The sequence below is a fragment of the Sphaerodactylus townsendi genome, linkage group LG06, assembly GCF_021028975.2.
Source record: "Sphaerodactylus townsendi isolate TG3544 linkage group LG06, MPM_Stown_v2.3, whole genome shotgun sequence".
Classification (NCBI taxonomy): Eukaryota; Metazoa; Chordata; class Lepidosauria; order Squamata; family Sphaerodactylidae; genus Sphaerodactylus; species Sphaerodactylus townsendi.
Genome location: NC_059430.1, coordinates 31,848,216 through 31,867,176, shown reverse-complemented (window position 1 = coordinate 31,867,176; position 18,961 = coordinate 31,848,216). Strand labels below are relative to the sequence as shown.

General features: G+C 44.3%; 2 protein-coding genes across 4 annotated transcripts in view; one reads left to right on the top strand and one right to left on the bottom strand.

The window, feature by feature from the left end:
• Positions 1 to 18,961, bottom strand: part of SYN3 (synapsin III) — a 238,926-nt gene that overhangs the window by 91,191 nt on the left and 128,774 nt on the right. The gene's annotated exons all lie outside the window — the stretch shown is intronic.
• The window catches only part of TIMP3 (TIMP metallopeptidase inhibitor 3), a 54,758-nt gene continuing 51,668 nt past the window's right edge, over positions 15,872 to 18,961 (top strand). The window contains exon 1 of the mRNA XM_048500137.1: positions 15,872 to 16,350. Within this exon, the coding sequence (XP_048356094.1) occupies positions 16,227 to 16,350 (124 nt within the window). The 5' untranslated portion in view covers positions 15,872 to 16,226. The remainder of the gene's footprint in view (positions 16,351 to 18,961) is intronic.

Sequence of the window (18,961 nt, the reverse complement as noted above, 5' to 3'; positions counted from 1 at the left end):
GCCAGCCAGCCAGCCAGCCAGCCAGACAGACAGACAGACAGACAGACAGACAGACAGACAGACAGACTGACTGACTTTTGGATACGCCCTAGAAAAATGTCTGGCACAGAAATTTACAACCGAGAATCTCATACCGAGGCAGACAGCGAGGAAACCAACATTTTGTGGAATCTCCCAACATTTTTCTAGTAGGTTCTTCACCACATTGGCACCCATCATGTTTAACCATTCCAAAACTGCTCATGGGCTGAACGAAACTGGGAACACCTGATCTAGTTATACTAGTCCTTTGACACAACAGTTCTGAAGAACAACTTCGCTCACTGTGACGTAATTTCAGGTCAAACATCACATTCCTGATGGACTTCTGCACTGTAAAATACCTTTGTTTCCCTTATTTGGCCACCAGTCACGTCCTTAGCAGCCTAATCCTGCTTCAGTTTTAGGTATGCCATTTATTTTCACATGGGACAAGGCTGTCTCACATAACCTCCCAGAAACACACCAAGAGAGATGTTTTTTGACCCATTCAAATGGTACAGTGTGTATGAGAGATAAAAGTTAGGATGATGAAGACAGGCAGAAGAGGTCAGTTACAAATTACTCAAATTAGTAGAGAAAATAAGAATGCTGAAATCCCCATGGAATGCTCACCAGAGAAATGAGGCAATAAAGCACCCACACATTGTGCTTTCCTAACTGCTCCTGCAGAATTCTTTTTTACTGAGAATATCTTGGCCGCATATAGCTCAAGCCAGAAGGAATTCCCCCTCCCAATCATACATATGCTGTCATCTTCCTTTTTGGTAAAAACAGACAATGCAACTAGGAATTCCTGCAGGTTTCCAGCTGCAAACAGGAAAGTTCAGAGGCTCAGCCATTTTTGATAACATGAAAATTGCACCTACAGTGAAAGAGCAGCACAGACCTACCCCAGGCTGCCACTGATGCCCTGGGGAGTTGGGAGGTGGGTCTGTCCTTCTGTGCTGGCCACGTGGTCTCCAAGGGCTGGGCTTTTAAAGGCCAGCTGGTGCAGAGTGGTGGGGTGGGGTGGGGTGGGGTGGGGTGGGGGTGGGGAGCAGAGCCAGGGAGTGCATGGCCTTATAAGGTCCTGTGAGGTATTTCCAGCCTCTCTCTGGCTCCCGCCTGAAGGTCTTTCAGCCCATCCAGCCTTCAATGCTGCATTTTATTTCTGTTACAGGTGTTGGTTGTTCATTTATGTCTTGTCACAGCTTGGCAGGTTGTGCATGGGAACAGATCCTTTTGGGGGAGCCATGCCTGCGCGTCTGCCTCCTCATTGGTGGAGGCATCTCTAAGAGCCTTGGGGGTGGGGCAAGCAAGGAAGCAGGCCCCCAGGCAGCAAGGGGAGATCCATCTAGCGTCCAATGCTGAAATGGCTCCCATCAATTTGCTGCTCTGGTTCTCTCAGCACTAGGGTTGGAGGAAAGTGTGGCATTACATTCAGCAAGCATGCTGCCCAAAATCAGGATCCACCCCTTATTCTGTGTCTCTGCTTCCTTAATAGTCAATAAAAACCAGGCTGTGGCCAAATTCTATACCACATAACTATTTTCCAGTGTATTTATTCATGGGCTGGCAACTCCCATCCTCCGCTCAGCCAGCAAGGATGTTTGCCCCATATGGTAACAATTTGCATTGCCTTCTAAATAAGTATGCAGGAAGCCTTAGTGGATTCTTAAGTGAAATTAGATACAACGTCTTTCCCTCCCCAGTGCAGATCTGTGCAGGGCCTTGGATATCAGGAAACATGTTTTCTTAAATAACTTTTAAAGATTCTGAGAGACCAGTTTGGGATTATAAATCTTCATGTGACTATGACATATGTCCAGCCTTAGCACAAGAAAACATAGAGGAAATTATAAGCAGGAAGTTGATCTCTTTATCTGATTAAGGGAATCCTCTGAGAAATGACCCCAGCAGTGTTTATTTGCCATAAAGATGACCCACTGTTTCCTAGAGGTGCCCAATGGAAATAAACTATACTAACTGCACCTGCTTCCCACCCACAACCTTTCCAGGCATAGCTCAGCTTTGCAGGGAACCATTTGATTACAGAATTTTTTTTTCTTGTGCAAGTGCATTGGGAGCAACACAGAGAAAATTAGAAACATTTAAGTCTCCATTAAGAATAACTGATTTCAATAGGACTTAGGTTGCCTAACAAGTTTTGGATGACATTTGATTGGCTTCAGCAAATTGAAATAGGCCAGATTCTGGCAGAGTCTGAACACAGGAAGTATACAGGAGAACTCCAACTCTGCTTATAACATTTGCCACAACATTATTTGTCACAAAATCAGAGCTGTTTTATAAAAGCAACTCCACTCTTGTTGGCTTTTCTAGATTAAGACACACCAATAAGTCCACATTCTTAAGAATTTTCCTTTCTGCTTCAGTGTGCTTTAATTGGTGTGTAAAGATTGCCTGTCCTATTATTGTGGTCTGATTTCCCATGATATCGCTACCCATGATCTTCCTCCTAGTTGTATCATGAAGGCTAAAACAGAGGTAATATAGATAATAGATCTCCATAAAGGTAAATTGCATATGGGCCGTGTGGGAAGAAAGGGTTTACTTTTTAAACTCCCACTTGGTTTTGTTCAAAAAACACCTGGGCTTCTTATACTGTTACAAGTATTTTAAAAGAAAATAATATTTTTCCTGGACACATAACTCTTCCTTTTAAATGTTAATGCTTATACTATACTTCAGTTCTTTCTGGTTGGTTCTTGACTTCTAAAATCCTAACGTCTTGGTTACTGACTGCCCCATTTTATTGATTGTATTGACTCGCTATGTGTAAACTGACTTGCATTCTGGTGAGAAAAGCAGACTGTAAATAATGTAAATGAATAAAAGTGCAAATAACAGCATGAAAAGCTCATTTTTGATTAGTGAATACAACAGGAGAATGAAGGGTTACGTTCCCATTTCCTCATTTTTCGTGGCCTTGACCACAGCAGTGTGTGAGGTAGCCAACAGGTCTGGAGAAAAAATGTCCTGTCCCTTTAATAGAAGCTCAGTTTGTGGAACTGGGCCCTGAAGATTTTCATGGTATGGAGGAAATAACAAAATCATCTGGTGTCCCATTATAGTATCCCATTAAGCTTCTCTTAAACAGACAGGACATTTTTCCCCCTCCAGCAGCTGGTAACTGTGTTGAACTGAGACATTTCTAATGTTCATTTTTGAAACGGGAAGTATTTCACTATATGTTTGTAAGATGTGAAAGATGTCCAGCCTCTGACCTTAATATTTGGAGCTCAGAGTAAAGACCTTGGAAAGCCTTTTCAGTTTTCTTTGACGAATTTATGGCTGTAGATGCAAGAATAGCAGGGAAAAAAAGTAGTGAGGCAAACTTTTCTTCAGGCTACATATCTGTCATCCCTTTAATACTGTAGCTGAAAAATGAGGAAATTCCACACCAATGAGGGCACAGAAGCTGAAACGTTTACTTTGCAATCTTCATAATGACAATGGAAACTACCAGGCCTCTTTAGAGCAGGATTGATTAAGGCTCTGTATTGGAATGGGCATGTGTGGTTTTGTAGTTGCTGTTATGGAAGCCAATTCTTATTTTTGGATTACTGAAAATGGGAGGAGGGAGGGATATTGCAATTTGCCATGCACACATGCACACACTTACACCCATGCAAACACACACACTTACACAGTACATTGAAAATTATAATTTTCAGGCAGAAACACTGCCAAAAAGTTTTTCAAGGCTCAGTTATGTGGTAAGTAGATATAAGATAGGGGGGGGGGGTGGTCACTGTGGTTCTCAACAGAACAGCATATGCTTTGTATATAATGAATGCCAGCCACGTAATTTGTAGTTGCAAGATTATAAGAGAGCAAACTATCTTTTGTTTGCTAATGGTGATGACTGTTACCTAACAGATGCATGTTAGATAATGTAAGAAATAACTAACATAAGAAAGTAGTAACGATATAAGGAACAGCCTTTGGCCCCTTCCGCACATGCAGAATAATGCCCTTTCAATCCACTTTCAATGTACTTCGAAGTTGGATTTTGCTGTGCAGAAGAGCAAAATCCATTTTCAAACAATTGTGAAAAAATGGATTGAAAGGGCATTATTCTGCATGTGCGGAAGGGGCCTCTGTGGCAGAAATGGTCTATCTCTATCTCAAATGGCTAAAAGCCCTCCAAATGTAAGTTATTCTCCATCAGGGGTAGATGATTACTTTTTCATTTATTTGTTTGCTGGAAACCATCTCACTGCTGATTGACTTCAGCCTCACATTAAAAAAATGCTGAAACCATGATAGAGTGTGAACCCAAGCAAATATGTTGCAAATTCTAGTAAACTTCCACACACTGCACATTGCAGGGATATACCATGATGTGCACTCTGGTTTTCACCTATCCTACAACTTTTGTTTTCTTAAGCAAACCAAAGACATTTATTTGGGCTGCTTTCTTTGTCAAGTGTGTGATAGGTTGATGGTGCATCTATGTAGACAAAAGTAGATAAACAGACTGGGCCTCTGGTTTGGGGGGGGGTATGCAGATGTGCGTAATGGTGAATCATACCTCAAATTGTGGCATCCATTTTCAATGCAAACTTTTCCAAATGCAAGGGGGACCCTGTTTCTGAGGAGAACTTCAAACGTGGGTTTGCAACTTCTGAATGTTCTCCAAATGCAGAGATTCTCAAACTTGTAATAAAGTTGCTCGGCTGGATGTTCAGATCAAAGAATCTCAGGAAATCAGGGCAGTTTTCAAAAAGAGACTCGTGGCCACAGTGACCAATCATCAGACTGAAAAGGGGCTACGGAAGCACATTAGTGATCTAGCAATTTATTGCATTCTATTAGAGTACATGCACACAACCCCCCCCCCCAAATAGGGCAAAGGGAGGCATGTCCAGTGCAATCATCCACAATGTTACAAATGATGAGATGTATTCACCTCTTTCAGAGCAGACAAGATGAAACTGATTAAAGTAAACAGGAAACAATGTTTTGAAGGGAGGTCTGCAGACAAAAATCATGGGGAAAAGATTGGATTGGCAGTGTCTAAAATATGGGTTAAGTGCTGCTTACAGAAAAGGCCCTAGATTGGGGAAGGGTGGCATACAATAAATTAATAAATATCCCCTAGGAACAACATTGGGTGGGCTGCAGTGGGAGGGGGAAGAAAACAAAGTTGCACTTACTCATAACTGTTGTTCATCGAGTGTCTTCTGTGCAGGCACAGATTGGCCTGCACCTGTGAGGTCCCCTGTGGGACTGCACTGAAGACTCGATGAAAGAAAAGTTTCATTCCACTGATAAAAATATTAGTCTAGATTCAGTCACTGATTATGTATCTCCCAGTGTTGAATATTACAAAGGCTGGTTGTGGATAAGGAAAAAAATGCCCAGGCATAAGGTTTTCTGGGTGGCTTTGGGCAAGTCTTTATCTATGAACCTAATCTACCTCAAGGGGTTATTGTGAAGATAAAATGAGATAACTCTCTGAATGCTATTTAGGAGAAGAGCAGGATATAAACGAGACAGGCTGAATGTTTCCTCTACGTATCATTCATCCTGCTTTATTCTCCTTGGTTTAAAGACAGCATCTCTTTCAAGATACGCCAATCAGATACTTCAGCTCACAATAACAGTTACGTTTGCTCTTGAATTCCACCAGCAGGCAGCCACAATGCCACTGAGCCCCCTTAAAGCACTCTTAAAAATGTGAGGCATTCCAGACATTTTAATTGCAGCTCACTGCATAAGCCAAAGGCTGGTCCACACAAAGGAACAACAGGGGGGGAAACTGATCTTTAACTACTCTCACTAGTGCCAGGCACAAAACATGGGGAACTCCTGCTCTCTTTGCCTTTCCAAAGTACCCTAATTTGCCTGAACTCTCTTTGTTCCATCCATGTCAAAAATGTACGGATGTCTTTCAGAAATATTTAATTTCAAACACTTCAAGTTGAAACCAGTTCTGCCAGCAAGAAAAGAAACAAAAAAAATCAAAGACATGAATGGGAGAACAAATAGTTTGACTAACTCACAGGGTTAATACAGGGCTGAACTTTCAGCATTGTCCTGGGTGAAAGGACCTCCCACATATTCTGAAATGTATAATGCTGGTTTCTATGAAGAACTACTACTATGAATGTTTGTTGAGGACATCTTTTTGGGAGCAAGCCTCATGGGATAGCCTTGAGTAGAATTCTGAGTGGACCTGCTTAGCATCTACTTATCTCATGCACTTTAAACATGTTGCAAATATATTGATATGTAAGATTAGACTGTATTTGAGGAATTATAATACCTCATGCTTCCTGAACTATACTCAGTTCAATAGCATAAATAAAAACATCAAATGAAGGGAAAAACATCAAACTAAGGAAAAGCTGTTGCACTTCAGTAGCATTATAAGAAGACAAGAGTCACTGGAAAGGACAATAACGGTAGGAGAAATTGAAGGCAGCAGGAAAAGAGGAAAACCCAACATGAGATAGATTGACTCTATAAAGGAAACCACGGTCCACAGTTTGCAAAACCTGAGCAAGGCTGTGAATGATAGGGCATTTTGGAGGACACTGGTTCATAGGGTCACCTTGAGTTGGAAGTGGCTTGAAGACACTTAACACAAGGGAAGACCAGAACAAAGTCATGTTTCATGGGCTGTGAAAATGTATATAGTGGAACATATATTTCATTTAAAAATAATAAGGCAATTACATGTTTGTGAAGGGCTGTGCATGCTTTCCATGCTGGGGCTGGGATGATGATGATGATGAAGAAGAAGAAGAAGAAGAAGAAGAAGAAGAAGAAGAAGAAGAAGAAGAAGAAGAAAAAGAAGAAAAAGAAGAAAAAGAAGAAAAAGAAGAGGAGGAGGAGGAGGAGGAGGAGGAGGAGGGGGAGTTTGGAGTCTCCTCTAAGGAGACTCAAGGTGGCTTACAAACTCCTTTCCCTTCCTCTCCCCACAACAGACACTTTGTGAGGTAGGTGGGGCTGAGAGAGTATCAAAGAAATGTGACTAGCCCAAGGTCACCCAGTGGGAATGTAGGAGTGTGGAAACACATCTGGTTCACCAGATAAGCTTCTGCCACTCAGGTGAAGGAGTGGGGAATCAAACTTGTTCTCCAGATTAGAATCCACCTGCTCTTAACCACTACACCACACTGGCTTCTCCTCCCCCAGTTTGCTCTATAGAAGCCTTCAGTAGATTTCTTTATGTAGTGTAGACCACCCAGCAGAACATCACTCTTCCCATTCCTCAACTATTGTACCAGGCTTGCCAACTCCAGGGGCACAGGCTGAAGTGTCTCTTTGGTTTCAATCCAGATCATGCACCTGCTTACTTGGGAAATGAATTCCAAGTAGCATAACACACAACTGATGGTCAGAAAATCAGGTTGGGGAACCCAGACCCGAGCCATGAAAAATCATAATGTCTAGTTCGGGCCTCATTAGGAAAGGCATTCCAGTCTTGAACTGAGCATTCTCTTCTCAATATATGACCTGTTTAATTGAATTATAGGTGCTGTAGAAATACAAGGGAATAAAGATTAGAAATATATAATTTGCCTATAACATGATGCAAGAGAGCAGAGGGAAGTCTTGCTTGCCTCTGACATGCAGACGGGAAAGCGACATGCAGACAGGAAAGTTGAGTCAGTTCCTCTAACCACCCAGTAGCTGCTCAAATTTTATAGGCATGTAGACAAGCAAAAGAAAGCTGTAGGTGCAGCTTTCAAAGAAACCGCAGAGAAGTAATTTTCTTCCTAAGTGTAGTGTATGAACATTACCAACACAGAGAAGGAATTTATGGAGGCTTTATCCTCAGCCTGTCTACCTGCAAATAAATTGCAGCCTGCAAACGCAAATTACTTTTTTAAGGTTTCCAAAAAGGTATCCTGTAAGCCTCCAGAGAACAGCATCCTTATGAAAAGGAAGGAACAAAAGGGAAGGCTCTTGTCATAGTGTAGCTTTCAATATTACAATTGGATTTCTGATGCCAGAACAGCGTGACCTAAGGTGGGTCTGTAGTTTATCCTGGGGGAAAAATTGCTCCACATGGCCAAGAAGGCCTTTTCTCCCTACCATTAAAAACACGGGCCTTGCTAAGTAACATATAGGAAGGGCAAACCTCAGCACTGAGGTGCTTAAAAACAGGTTTCTGCTGGATGCATGCAATCACCATTTGGGCAAGGCAGCAAGAAACCTTCTACTGAATTTGGACTCCATGTTCAGATGTTGTGCCAGGGTTTTTTTCTGAATGCTTTTTTAAAAATTAATAAATAACCCACAAGGACATTCAATACAGACGGATAATAAAAAGTTCAGTCAGACGGGAATGCTATTTATAGATGGTCACATTGACGTAAGGCTTCATTGTGAACGCATTGTGAATTGAGATAAGCAGAAATTTTGGAGAGCAACAGCTTGTATAACAGGGATACTATTCTACAAACACATATGCACAAAGACAGAAGGTTTGAGCTAACTGCTTTGCAAATGGAGATTGACAGATTTTGACAGAACGATGTTGAAAGACATGTTAATATGGCCTGAGTCAGCCAGGACTATATGTAGACTGGCTTCTATTTTCAGTTGTCACCCAGTAGTGGAAGCTTTTCAGGGCTCTCTTTGCCTACACACTGTGCGGCCACCACCCAGTGGTAGCCAGCTTGCATGTGCCCCTGCATGAGCTGCATTCCCTATGAAGTTGCGGGATGGAGAAGAGATACTTGCAGTCAAAGATTTGGTTGCAGAATTAATCATTTTTTGGCCTTGTTGTTTTCTCAGTGCCAAGCTCTCTTGCCTTCTCAGCTTACTCCTACCAACTCTCTTAGGTCCTTTTTCTTCCAGGCACTGGCTGAGAGCTTTTGTTCAATCTTAGCTATCCCTCCATCCCTCAGGTTCCTGTTTACTCCATCCTTTTCCTGCAACCACCCTTGTTTACTCCATCCTTTTCCTGCAACTCCTACCCATTTGGTTTTCCAACAGGTTCACACGTCTCATCTCTGTCAGTCATACATAGTATTCCCTGCTGCTAGTTGAGATCGAGGGTTTGTTTTTAAACTCCATCAAACTGTGTTTTGTGTAGCTGCACTGTCTGTCAACAATGTAGGATGAATCCTTTGCCTCAACAATTAAAACATTCAGGAACATTAAGTGACATCACAGAACCTCATCCACTTGATGGTGGCATGCAATTTTGTGTGGATGGGTTTTTTAAAAAACCATTGACAGGTCTGTTTGTCTATCTGCCTGTCTGAATGTCAGATTTCAGCCTTCTGCCACACTCCAATATGGCCAAGGTTAGAATCTTGAAGGGGGCTATGGAGAAGAAGAAAGTAAGAGCAAACTTAGGCCCTTTCCGCACTGCGGAAAGGGTGCCCCTGCACCGGCAGGAATTCTGCCGGTGGAGGGGTGGGGGCCGTTCACACGGGAGTGTGTTTTTGGGAAACAGTGTGTTCCCGCCGGCGTGGTGCAAACAGCACTGCCGGGAACACGCTGTTTTCTCCGTCCCCCCCCCACTCACCTCGTCATTCTGCATCACCCTGCTGGACTCCTTAGACCCTCCCACACTGCCCTCCGACCTCCAGGGGTCAGAGGACAGCGAGGGAGGGTCTCAGCAGTCCAGTAGAGCGATGCAGGATGACAAGGTGAGTGGGGGGGCGGGGGCGGGGAAAACAGCGTGTTCCCGGCGGTGCTGTTTGCACCACGCCGGCGGGAACACACTGTTTTCCAAAAACACGCTCCCGTGTGAACTGCATTTTATGTCCTCCTCCTTCAGACATGGAAACAGTGCAGAATTTGAGTAGGTGTGTATCTTTGTGTTCATGCAGGGCAGGTTCTGTCATGGGGATTTATTTTAAAGTGTTAAAAATTCAATTTTCTCTAGAAAGCACAAGGCATCTACCAAAAACAAAAGTCAGCAAGAACGTGAAACAAGTAGTGACAATATATAACAAGCTGCCAGTTCAGTGACAACCACAAACGTAAATCTTTGCTCCCTTTAAAAAAGTAACACTTGCAGGGTTTTGCTGATTCAGAAGATGACAACTTGGTTTTTATATACCCCACTTTTTCTGTCACAAGGAATCCTAAATATTGTTCACCGCCCTGAGCCCTTTGGGGATAGGGCGGTATACGAAATCAAATAATAAATAAATAAATAAATAAATAAATAAATAAATAAATAAAGTGGCTTACAATCACCTTTCCTTCTTACATCACAGCAGGCACCTTGTGAGGTAGGTGGGGCTGAGAGAGTTCTGAGAGAACCATGACTAGCCCAAGATCACACCCACCAGGCTTCCTGTGGAGGAATGGGGAATCATATCTGGTTCTCCAGATTAAAGTCTGCCGCTCTTAACCACTATACCATGCTGGCTTTTGAAGCAGCTACCTTTAGATCCTCAGTCTTTTAAACGTTCGTGATGAACTCTAATCTGGAGTAAAAAGAGATCTGTTTATATTTATGGATAACCTCATTTATCAGTGATGTAATAACATCCTGTAAGGTACCAAATGCCTTTTAGCTACTGTCACTCTTCACACTCTTCAGGCATCTTTTTGGGAACGGCATCTCAGATATTCCAGGCTGAGAACAGAAGAGAGAAGTGAACAACCGCATTCAAAATGGTTCTGGAAATTTAGCAAAAGGAGAACAGAGATATCTCAATGGCAATTTAGCAAAGGCAGACGTCTTAGAGAACTGAGAATCGGATCCATTGAACCTTCAATTATCTGCACTGGTGAGCAACGTTTTATTTCTGTCTAATGAAGTTCCAAGGCCCCAATCTCTTGCAACACAGTGCCCTCTAGCATAATACTCAGACACATTCCAAACTGTTATGAGGTGCAATCTTTGCCCAAAGGAAATTCACAGTCTGGAAGTGATGCCCTTCGTTTTCAGAGTTCACTTATCACTATTTGAGCCACCAGGCGTATTCTTCATACCTGCTTGTATTTTGAACTCAAATGTCTTTTGAGTCAAGAAACTCAGAATCTCTTCATTTTGTGTACCCAAGAGTTAGTGTAGCATAGTGGGTGAGAACAGTAAATCTGTTATTTGCAATACCAGGATATAAATGCATGTATTAAAGAAAGGGAGACAGTGGCATATACTCATTGACTGACTGATTGACTCAATAATAGTGGCCTCCCTTAATATTTATTATAAGGACTACTGGAATCATGTTTGGGGTAGGTAACTAGCAAGCATGACACAGTACAAACAGTAGTCAAGTATGGGCCCTGGTCGGGAAAGGAGGGAATACGCCACATCTGCTTTTGTATAGCCTATGATCAGTTTCATGTTAAAGCTACTGTGCCACAGTGGTTAGGATATTTGACTTGAATTTGCCAGGCCTGGGTTCAAACCTCCACCTACCCATGAAGCTTGTTGGATGATCTTAAACTAGGCTTCTCTCAGCCTATCTGTCCAGAGCAGTGGAGTCTAACTGGTTTGTTGTGAGTAGAATGAAGAGTCATATGTGCTACCCAGTGTTCCTTGGAAGAAGGGTGGAATAAAATGCAGTTAGATCGAAAACACAGATATCATCCATTACAGTCACTGGTATGGTTGCCCGCTCTGAGTTGGGAAATACCTGGAGATTTGGGGGTGGAGCCTGGGGAGGGTGGATTGGGGCAGGTGAGGGAACCCAGTAGAGTATAATGCCACACAGTCATCTCTCCAAAGCAGCCATTTTCTCCAGGAGAACTGATCTCGGTGATCTGGAGATCAATTGTAATAGTGGGAAATCTCCCAAGTGCCACCTGGCAGCTGGCAACCCTGTTCACTGTTATGTTTGCAATTACTGACATGGGTCGTGTTTCTAAATATGCCAGATTATACCTCATTATACATTATGGGTACAGTTATACTAAACAGGTTTTTTTGTGGTGGTGGTGGTGAGCTAGCCACCTTACACAAAATTATCTTCCGTTCTAGAGTCCAGGTCTACAACAAAAAATCCAGGTCTACAACAAAAAATCCCCTCTCAATTACCTACCTACCATATCATCTAATTCTGCCTTTGTTGCCTAGACTTCCTAGATGTGATGATAACGCTTTAGTCATATGTTTGTTTGCAAATAAAGACAACACTACCTCTTATACAGTGGCAAAATTCTGCTGTATTACTAACACAGTGCAGAAATCTCTGATTCACAGATGACATTTAATAATTGTATTATACCCTGTATTATTTGGCTTTTTCCACATGTGTAGAATAATGCACTTTCAATCCACTTTCAATGCACTTTGCAGCTGGATTTTACTGTGCGGAATAGCAAAATCCACTTGCAAACCATTGTGAAAGTGGATTGAAAGTGAATTATTCTGCATGTGTGGAAGGGGCCGAAGCTGACCATCTTCATTTCTAAGTAATATTGCAGGTCAATGACTGTAAATAAATGAACTGAACTGCACCCATCATATCTCAGATGGTAGAGGGATCTACGAGTCTGTTTAGGTTTATACAGGAGACAATCCTTGAAGTATTTTGGGCCCTGACCATTTGGGACTTAAAATTGCAGTCGGCTGACAATTGCATTTTGTAAAAATCTTAGCTTTGAAGCATTTTTGATAGCAGCATAACAGATGGGCAGGACAGGTTGACAAATTGCTCTGTTTCAGAGTCTGAAATTATCTATTTCTGCAGTGGCCTGTCTTATTTTGTGAGTATTTTTATTCCTGATTGGTAGGTAGTTGCACCTCAACAATGAAGAAACATTCAGTGGCAGTGAGAAGGCAGAGCTTTTAAAAGAGTCTGGATAAAAGAGGTGTAGGGATGAGCCGCTGACCCAGCAGAACCGTAGGCAGAGTGCTTGGCATGCCGGCCCAACTACGGCCTTCTGGTCGCCCCCGCTCCCCCATCCCCCACCCCCCTGGTGAGTCACAGGTCATGAACTACCTGGCTCACAGCCACCAGGTGTCCCAGACAAAGGGATAATGGGGCCCTTGCCCCCAGGTGTGGATTAGGCCCAGACACGGGATCGCAACGCTTCCCTCCTGGTACATCTGATGAGCTCAAGCTCAGCCCTCGGGGAATGAGATCATGCATCACCTTGGATGATCTCTCCCTCGGCCTCGGGTCGCTCTCCGCCTCCCGCCGATCCACCCCTTTGCCCGCCCCCAAAGAAACCCTAATAAAAGGTGCCAGGAACTAGCACGCTGGAGAGTTGCCAGGATCACGGACCCCGTGCTCCCGCTGCTGGCTCTCTCCACCAGATGATATCTCCGCGTCTCGTCTCGTCCTTACGGGTGACTCCGCGGGCACGACTACAAGCGGATTTGCTATAAGGGTGGAAAGGACTGAAGGAAGCAAAGAGGGATGTCCCCATGTCTGGCTTCCTATCTCCTATTCATTGTTCAGAGAAAGCCAAATGTGTACAGACCCCAAATGTGGAACAGCTACATGTTCCAGCTTTGGTTGCTGAGTACTGAAACATTTGTATGAATGTCAAGCAGCACTGAAACACTGTTACGGAGCTGTGTTATGGAGCGACCTCATTCTATTGCATTCTATTGCACAGGTGCTCATTCCGTAGCTCACAGAGTTGCTTTGGTTGATGTAGCCATCAGCCATAAAGGCAACGTTTACTTCCATCCCTTATCTCAAGAAAACTCACAGCTTACCTGTTCCTCCAGTGGCAGCTGTTTCAAAATAGGAACCTTCTGCTAGCCAAAAGCGCCACCAAACATGGACTCTTCCCACTTACTAAAACATGAGGTAGGTGACATATTGGGGCACATGTTTCCTGAGCCTCTGAGTATCACTGCCTGAGTGATGAGGCTGGGTGAAGTAACCTGCCCAAACTTACTAGAGTTCTTTGAGGGTGTAAACAGGCATGTGGACAAGGGGGAACCAGTGGACATTGTCTACTTGGATTTCCAAAAGGTTTTTGACAAAGTTCCTCACCAGAGACTATTGAGAAAACTCAGCAATGAAGGAATGAGAGGGGAAGTCCTCCTATGGATCAAAAACTGGTTGAGGAACAGGAAGCAAAGGGTGGGTGTAAATGGGAAGTTCTCATAATGGAGAGATGTAGGGAGTGGTGCCCCCCAAGGATCCGTATTGGGACCAGTGCTCTTTAACCTATTCATAAATTACCTGGAAGTAGGGGTGGGTAGAGTGGTGGCCAAGTTTGCGGATGATACCAAAGTATGTAGGGTGGTGAGAACTGCAAAGGATTGCGAAGAGCTCCAAGCGGACATTTACAAATTAGGTGAGTGGGCTAAGAAATGGCAAATGCAGCTCAATGTAGCAAAATGTAAAGTGATGCACATGGGGCAAAAAATCCAAACTTCACATACACGATACAGGGGTCAGTGCTATCAGTCACAGACCAGGAAAGGTAAGATCAAATAGGCGTCTTAGTTGATAGTTCCATGGGAATGTCAACTCAATGCATGGCAGCTGTGAAAAAGGCAAACTCTATGCTGGGGATCATTAGGAAAGGAGTTGATAATAAAACTGCAAAGATTGTTGTGCCCTTATATAAAGCAGTGGTGTGACCGCACTTGGAGTACTGTGTTCAGTTCTGGCCACCACATCTCAAAAAGGATATCAAAGAAATAGAAAAAGTGCAGAGAAGGGCAACGAGGATGATTGAGGGACTGGAGCACCTTCCTTATGAGGAGAGGCTGCAGCGTTTGGGACTCTTCAGTTTGGAGAGGAGACGTCTGAGGGGGGATATGATTGAAGTCTATAAAATTATGCATGGGGTAGAAAATGTTGACAGAGAGAAATTTTTCTCTCTTTCTCACAATACTAGAACCAGGGGGCATTCATTGAAAATGCTGGAGGGAAGAATAAGGACTAATAAAAGGAAACACTTCTTCACACAATGTGTGATTGGTGTTTGGAATATGCTGCCACAGGATATTGGACAGATTTATGGAGGAGAAGTCCATCTATGGCTACCAATCTTGATCCTCCTTGATCTGAGATTGCAAATGTTTTAGCAGACCAGGTGCTCAGGAACAGCAGCAGCAAGGGTATTTCTTTCACATCCTGCATGTGAGCTCCCAAAGGTACCTGGTGGGCCACTGCGAGTAGCAGAGTGATGGACTAGATGGACTCTGGTCTGATCCAGCGGGCTTTTTCTTATGTTCTTACATGCACTGAAAGCCACCCCCAGCCTGCTTTGGCAGGGAGAGTGAGGTATTAAACTGAATCAGTCAATCAAGACGTGTCAACCTGTAACCAGGTGAGGGATGCCGCTTCCCTGGCTTTATTCATAAAGCAAAGGGTAGCCCTGTCCGTCCACAGAAGAACAGGGAGATCCAAGTCTAATAGCCCCTTGAGGAGCAGCAAGAGTTTTAGAGGATCAGATTTTGAGAGTCCAATGCAAGCGCCCTTGCTCAGACAGCGCAGAGCAGAAATAGAGCTCTTTTATCCTAGGGAGAAGGTGGGAGGGATGTTGTCAAGAACGCTTGTACAGGATGCAAACGCACAACAGTATATTGTCATCCACTGGGTTACAGCAGAGGGGAAGTGATGGGGTGGGGGGGAAAGAAAATTAGAACCTTAGTGAGATGAGAATCCTAAGAATTTAACTCTCACAACCTTGTCTCTTGAAGCTCTTATTGGTCTCTACGGGGCTCCTGGGTTCAGATCTAACCAGAGACGGGCGATCAAGCTCTTCATCCCAGCCGGGACTCCGGCCCGTTCCCTTCCCACATCAACAAGTGCTTTTTCTCCCTTTGCACCAGAAATCTCTCCTCCCGCCCCAACCATCGCACGGAAAACGCGCATTATTCCCTATATGGCGCTGAATCCCTCGCTATGACCCCGCCTCCAAAGCGTGTGGGGTTTTTTTTTTGGTGTGGGTTTTTTTTTTGCCTCTCCCCTTTTCCTGAGGGATGAGGTAATGCGGGGCTCCGATTGGTCCGGGGGGCGGGACCCCAAGAGCCGAAGAGGGGCGCTAGCGCCGCTATAACTCCCCGCGGCTGCCCGGAGGAGCCCAGCAAGGGAAAGCGACGCGTCGGGAGTTGTGCGGAACGCGAGCCCGAGTTTTCCACGCACCTCCCCAGCGGCCGACAAGTCCGACGGGAAGGCAGCGCTGGGCAGTCCCTCGGGCAGGGGGGCGAGCCTCGGGAGGCTGCAGAAGCCGCCGCGCTTTGGGTTTTGCCAGCGACCTTCCTCCTCCTCCTCCTCCTCCTCCCTTTGCCTTCCCTTTCTTTGCAGAGCTCTCGAGCAGGAGCATCTGGCAGCATGTCTGGGTGGGTGCTGAGCCTCTTGGCGCTGCTGGGCAGCTGGAGTTTGAGCGACCTGGCGGCGGAAGCCTGCACCTGCGTCCCCATTCACCCCCAAGATGCTTTCTGCAACTCGGACATCGGTGAGTTGGCTTTTCCCTTCTCTAACCCCCCCCCCCAATTTTAATAACCGCAGCATCTGGAGGGAACCCTTCCTGGCCAGGCCCCAACACTGGGCAAGCCCCTCTCCGCTGTGAGGCTGGGGCACAGGTGTGTGTTGGGCTGAGGCCCCTTCTGCACATGCAGAATAATGCACTTTCAATCCACTGTCAGTGCACTTCGCAGCTGGATTTTACTGTGTGGAGCAGCAAAATCCACTTGCAAACAGTTGTGAAAGTGGACTGAAAGTGCATTATTCTGCATGTTCGGAAGGGGCCTGAATGTTGAACGGCTTAATGATGGGACAACGCAGGAGCGTTGAGCAGGAGGGGTGATGCGCTCTCAGCGGTGTTGGATTGTTATAAACAGTGTTGTTGCCAACTGAGTGCCCATCACTTGCCTTCACACGCGGTTGCACAATCTTTCTTGTACGCTGGGGAAGGGCAGGACTATTTTGTTCCGGTGGCGTTAATGTCCCCCAATATCTAGAAAGTTCTGTGCTACTGTATGAGTTTGTGATGACTGGGGGAAGATTCGGGGAAAATTAGAAAAAGGCAGTTTCAGAGGATGAATGGGCAGGCTAACTGCTTTAAAGATTTGCCTAATTCCATGCAAGGAATACAGAAGCATTCGACTTCTAGATGTCCCGGTCCTTCACTGTTCTCCCCAGTCTGTTTTCCTGTCTTGCAAATGAAAGGCAGGTGATATGCATACAATAGGGCAGCTAATTTAAATCATGCATGTTTGCGAATCCCTTGTCTCTCTCTCTCAGTTTAAACGCCCAAGGAAATGCTGAAGTATTCTAACTTCCAACCTCTGGGGTAACATCATTGTTTTCAAAAAAGCAAGAAAAAGTACTGTATGAATGTCTAGATCTTAAGAACTGTAAAATGCCTCCCCCAAGACAAAAATAGGTGAGCAGCCAAAATATGAAAAACTTAGGGCGGTGCTCTCACTCCCAATGGCTTGAGAACAGCAGTTTATCACTAGTGTTCACAGCTACGACTCACAGCTGTTCTGGTGGACTCCACTAAGTAGAAGCCCAAAAAGGCTGTGGTTCTTTCATACTTTCCTGCTTTCATATTTTCCTTTCACTGGGATCTGTGCAAGTCCAATGCGTGCTTTCTAGCTTCTGGCATCAAAGTATTCCTCGTGGTCTTGGGAATTGGGTGGGTTGAATCCCACCAACGTTTCACTCAATCCCACCCAGTTCCTCCCAGCTCCTGCTCCGCATGGCTTTTGTTCATGCACGTCCCATGATTGCTGGGCAGGTCAAAGGGGACCACTTGATCACTAGCGGGAAAGTTGGCTGGATCCAATCCACAGACATGCGGTATACCAAAGAAGAGAGCAAGCTTTAATAGTGCATACGCAAGTGCTTTCTGACATGTTCATAAGGGCACTTCCCAACACAATCCCACTCTTCATTTGGGATGATTCTTGTTAACCCATCATCCCTTATTTGGGCTTGCTGTTATTTAAAGGCTTTTTGTGGCATCCATTCATGCAGCATTTGTCACTTATAAGTGGCTCATCTGCTATATCATGAAAAAATGTCTACTGTTACGCCCACAGTCAGAGAACCACCAAAAGGTAGTACCCTTTAGGCCACAATCTTTGCTGATTGATTAAAAAAAAGCCCAATGGTCACATCCTGAACTGGTTTCTCCTTCGTTCTGGTACTGCTGGTCTGGATCTCCTTGTACATGTACCCTGGCCATTATTTCAGTTACAGCTTGCTCCTGCACTGCTGGAGGGGCGGGTCTGAGTAAAGGTATGTGTTTCCTCTAGTAGAGCACACAAGCACCACCCAGCCCTTGGCAAGGTGCATTGCTTGTGTGGCAAGTTAATCATGCTGTTAGTGGGACTGTGTGGCAGAGTTGGCATACAGGTAATAATGAAGAATGTACGTTGTGGGGAGGAGACATCTTGTGCTAAAAGGCAGAATTATGTCTCATCCTGGGAGCTGATTTTTTTTATGGGGATAGAAAGGGCCATTTACCACTTGTACTGGTAAGACATTTAAATTACTGTCATCTCTTCTGCTTTAGAAAGAAAAGTATTCCAGTGCTTTATAGGGGAACAAAAGATCCTCAGTCTCAGCAATGAAAGAGTTACAAAAACATAAAAATATTCTCCGTAAAGATATTCTGACCATAGCAATAGGTTCATATTAGTTGATTCTGGCCCTGAGGACTGGGATGAAGGAAAATGTTTTAATGATTATTTCATTGTTGATACAGAAAATCTAGTCCCCCTCCATAAGGCACTGGATTAGTTTGTTTTTTGTAGCAGAGGTGAAAATAACTTTCTTACCAGTATTATTTCTTGGGGAGGGGGAAGGACTTCCTAACCAGCATCCCCTTAGTTGATCAGTGATTAGTTTTGATTCTCTAGCTAGTTTTTTTCCTAATAAAGGGTTTTACTTTATAGCTTCTAATGTTATGTTTCATGATGTTATTTTGTAAGCCACTATGGGCAGGTTTCCCAGTAGAGGTGGCATTAAAATCCCACAAACAAACAAACAAATAAATAGCCTGTACTGGCTTTCTCCCCCATAAAGTAGTCATCCAGTAATTCCCCTGGAGAAGTTAT